This window comes from Sinocyclocheilus anshuiensis, unplaced genomic scaffold, assembly GCF_001515605.1.
Source record: "Sinocyclocheilus anshuiensis isolate Anshui unplaced genomic scaffold, SAMN03320099.WGS_v1.1 scaffold2216, whole genome shotgun sequence".
NCBI classification, from domain to species: Eukaryota; Metazoa; Chordata; class Actinopteri; order Cypriniformes; family Cyprinidae; genus Sinocyclocheilus; species Sinocyclocheilus anshuiensis.
Window position 1 is genome coordinate 383,300 of NW_015545525.1, and position 1,993 is coordinate 385,292.

Sequence of the window (1,993 nt, forward strand, 5' to 3'; positions counted from 1 at the left end):
TGTGAGCGTGTGTGTGTGGGTTGTGTGTGTGTGTGCGTGTTGTGTGTGAGCATGAGTGTTGTGAGCGTGTGTGTGTTGTGAGTGTGAGCATGAGTGTTGTGTGTGTTGTGAGCGTGTGTGTGTTGTACCTTGACAGTGGCTCTCAGGATGGGGAACTGCGGCGGGTCTCTGCGGGGCTCGTTGGTCTCCAGCACCTGCTTGATGAACTTCTCGATCTCTCTCTCGCTCATCCCGTACCGGTAACCGGACTGCCGCAGGATGTCGATGCTCTCGGACAGCTTATCATAGATGCAGGGTTCACTGAGAGACGAGCCCATGATCAGTGTGTGTGTGTTCTTCTGTCTCGCTATCCTAAATCCCGCGAGAAGGTGTTCGTCTTCATGACTGAGGCTCTGTAACACACCGATCAAACACCTTCATCAGCTGACTGACACAACACACACTCACACACTGACACAGCTCCGCCTGCCGCTTCCCACACAAACACGAGCGAGCGTCTTACTGTCGCGTCCGGGCGCTTTGTCGCTGATTCGACGGTGATTTCCAGCGGTTTTGTGAGTTATTTCTCACGCCTTCACGCTAGCGCTGCGTGCCGGAGCCGCGTGCGTTACTCATCTGTGCGTTCACTAGCGCCGATTCGACACGCTCATCGCTATAACAGTAATTTATCAGCGAAATGTTCATTCATTTTAATTAGATGGTTGATTAAATAAATACTTAGGGTGGTTTTATAGTTTATTCGCTCAAATATGTAGTTGGTAGTTTGTGGATAAAAAAAAACAAGCGAAAGTGCCGTTTAAAATGAACAAATAGAGTTTTAAACTTCATAAACCTTGCCTTGATTAAATATGAGAGTCAGAAGAGCAGCTTTTATCAGACTACAGAAATCTTTTATTTTGGCTACGATACATATCATATATTTTATTTGTACTTAAATCACTTCATAAATGTTCATAATGATGTGTAGGCTTATATGATGATTAATTAAGTAGACAAATAGTTATTATTTCTATATTTTATAGTAATATATTATACTATAGTTTTATATAATATATACATTATATTATTTATATTTCTATTATTATCACAATTATTTATATAAAACGCTATTTTGTCTATTTCAGTAACAATACAATTACAAAACAAAACAAACTAAATTACTGAATATATTTAAATTAAACTCGTAATGCAGAACTGATTATTTGGGAGAGATTTTCATTGATAAAAAATAAGTACCTTACATTTATTTAAAAATAAATATTGGAATTATTATAAAACATGCTAAAAAAAGAGAAGACATTCGGTATTAGTTATAGATTGCATTTATAGATTGTCAGACTTTATAATGCTTTATTTTAACTGTTATTTGCATTATATGACTTTTATATGCATCAAACAATAAACAGATACATAAAAGACAGGAAAAACAACAAACATCACACCTGGTAAAGCTTCACATACAAAATTAAATATTTGTATTGTATGAGCTAATAGGAGAAAAACAAGCGATGACGTCACCGAACACTGGGAAGTTCGGATCATTTTACCGACTCGGATCTTTGAGTCTCGTTCAGCAAAATGAACGAATCTTTTTTCGAGTCATTTCGTTCATTTTAGCAAAATATGATTAAAATGTTTTGTGTTACTTCCCTAACACGTCTACTACTTACGCAAACGTTGATCACACTACAAACAATACAAAACTATAATGCTATAAGAAACAGAAAAGATTAATTAATTGTTTACCTGGGTCTTCAGTCTATGATTAGCTCACCTTACCTCCGGCTCAGACTGCATAGGTTAAGCTTATGGGGCTGTCACGTGATGAATGAACGACTCGGAAAACCCGAAGACTCGAAACAGGGGCACGTTCAAGCTCAAACCGGTGCGTAACGTTTTGCTACGGTTTCCGGTTTGAATGACATGTTCAACATGTGCAACAGGGTTTGAGATGCGTTTTCTCTTGTTTGGTGGGTGTGTCAAAAATGTCAGC

The 1,993-nt window shown here is 38.3% G+C and overlaps 1 protein-coding gene across 4 annotated transcripts in view; it reads right to left on the reverse strand.

The window, feature by feature from the left end:
- LOC107698307 (bombesin receptor-activated protein C6orf89 homolog) overlaps positions 1-624 on the reverse strand; it is a 7,063-nt gene extending 6,439 nt beyond the window's left edge. For all 4 annotated transcript variants that reach the window (XR_001635334.1, XR_001635333.1, XM_016499264.1 and 1 more), the window contains exons 1-2: positions 503-624; positions 129-392 (exon numbers count right to left, since the gene is read on the reverse strand). Coding sequence is in view for 2 of the 4 variants with exons in the window: in XM_016499264.1 (XP_016354750.1) it covers positions 129-317 (189 nt within the window). In the remaining 2 variants the exon portion in view is untranslated. The remainder of the gene's footprint in view (positions 1-128; positions 393-502) is intronic.
- Between the last annotated feature and the right edge of the window lie 1,369 nt (positions 625-1,993).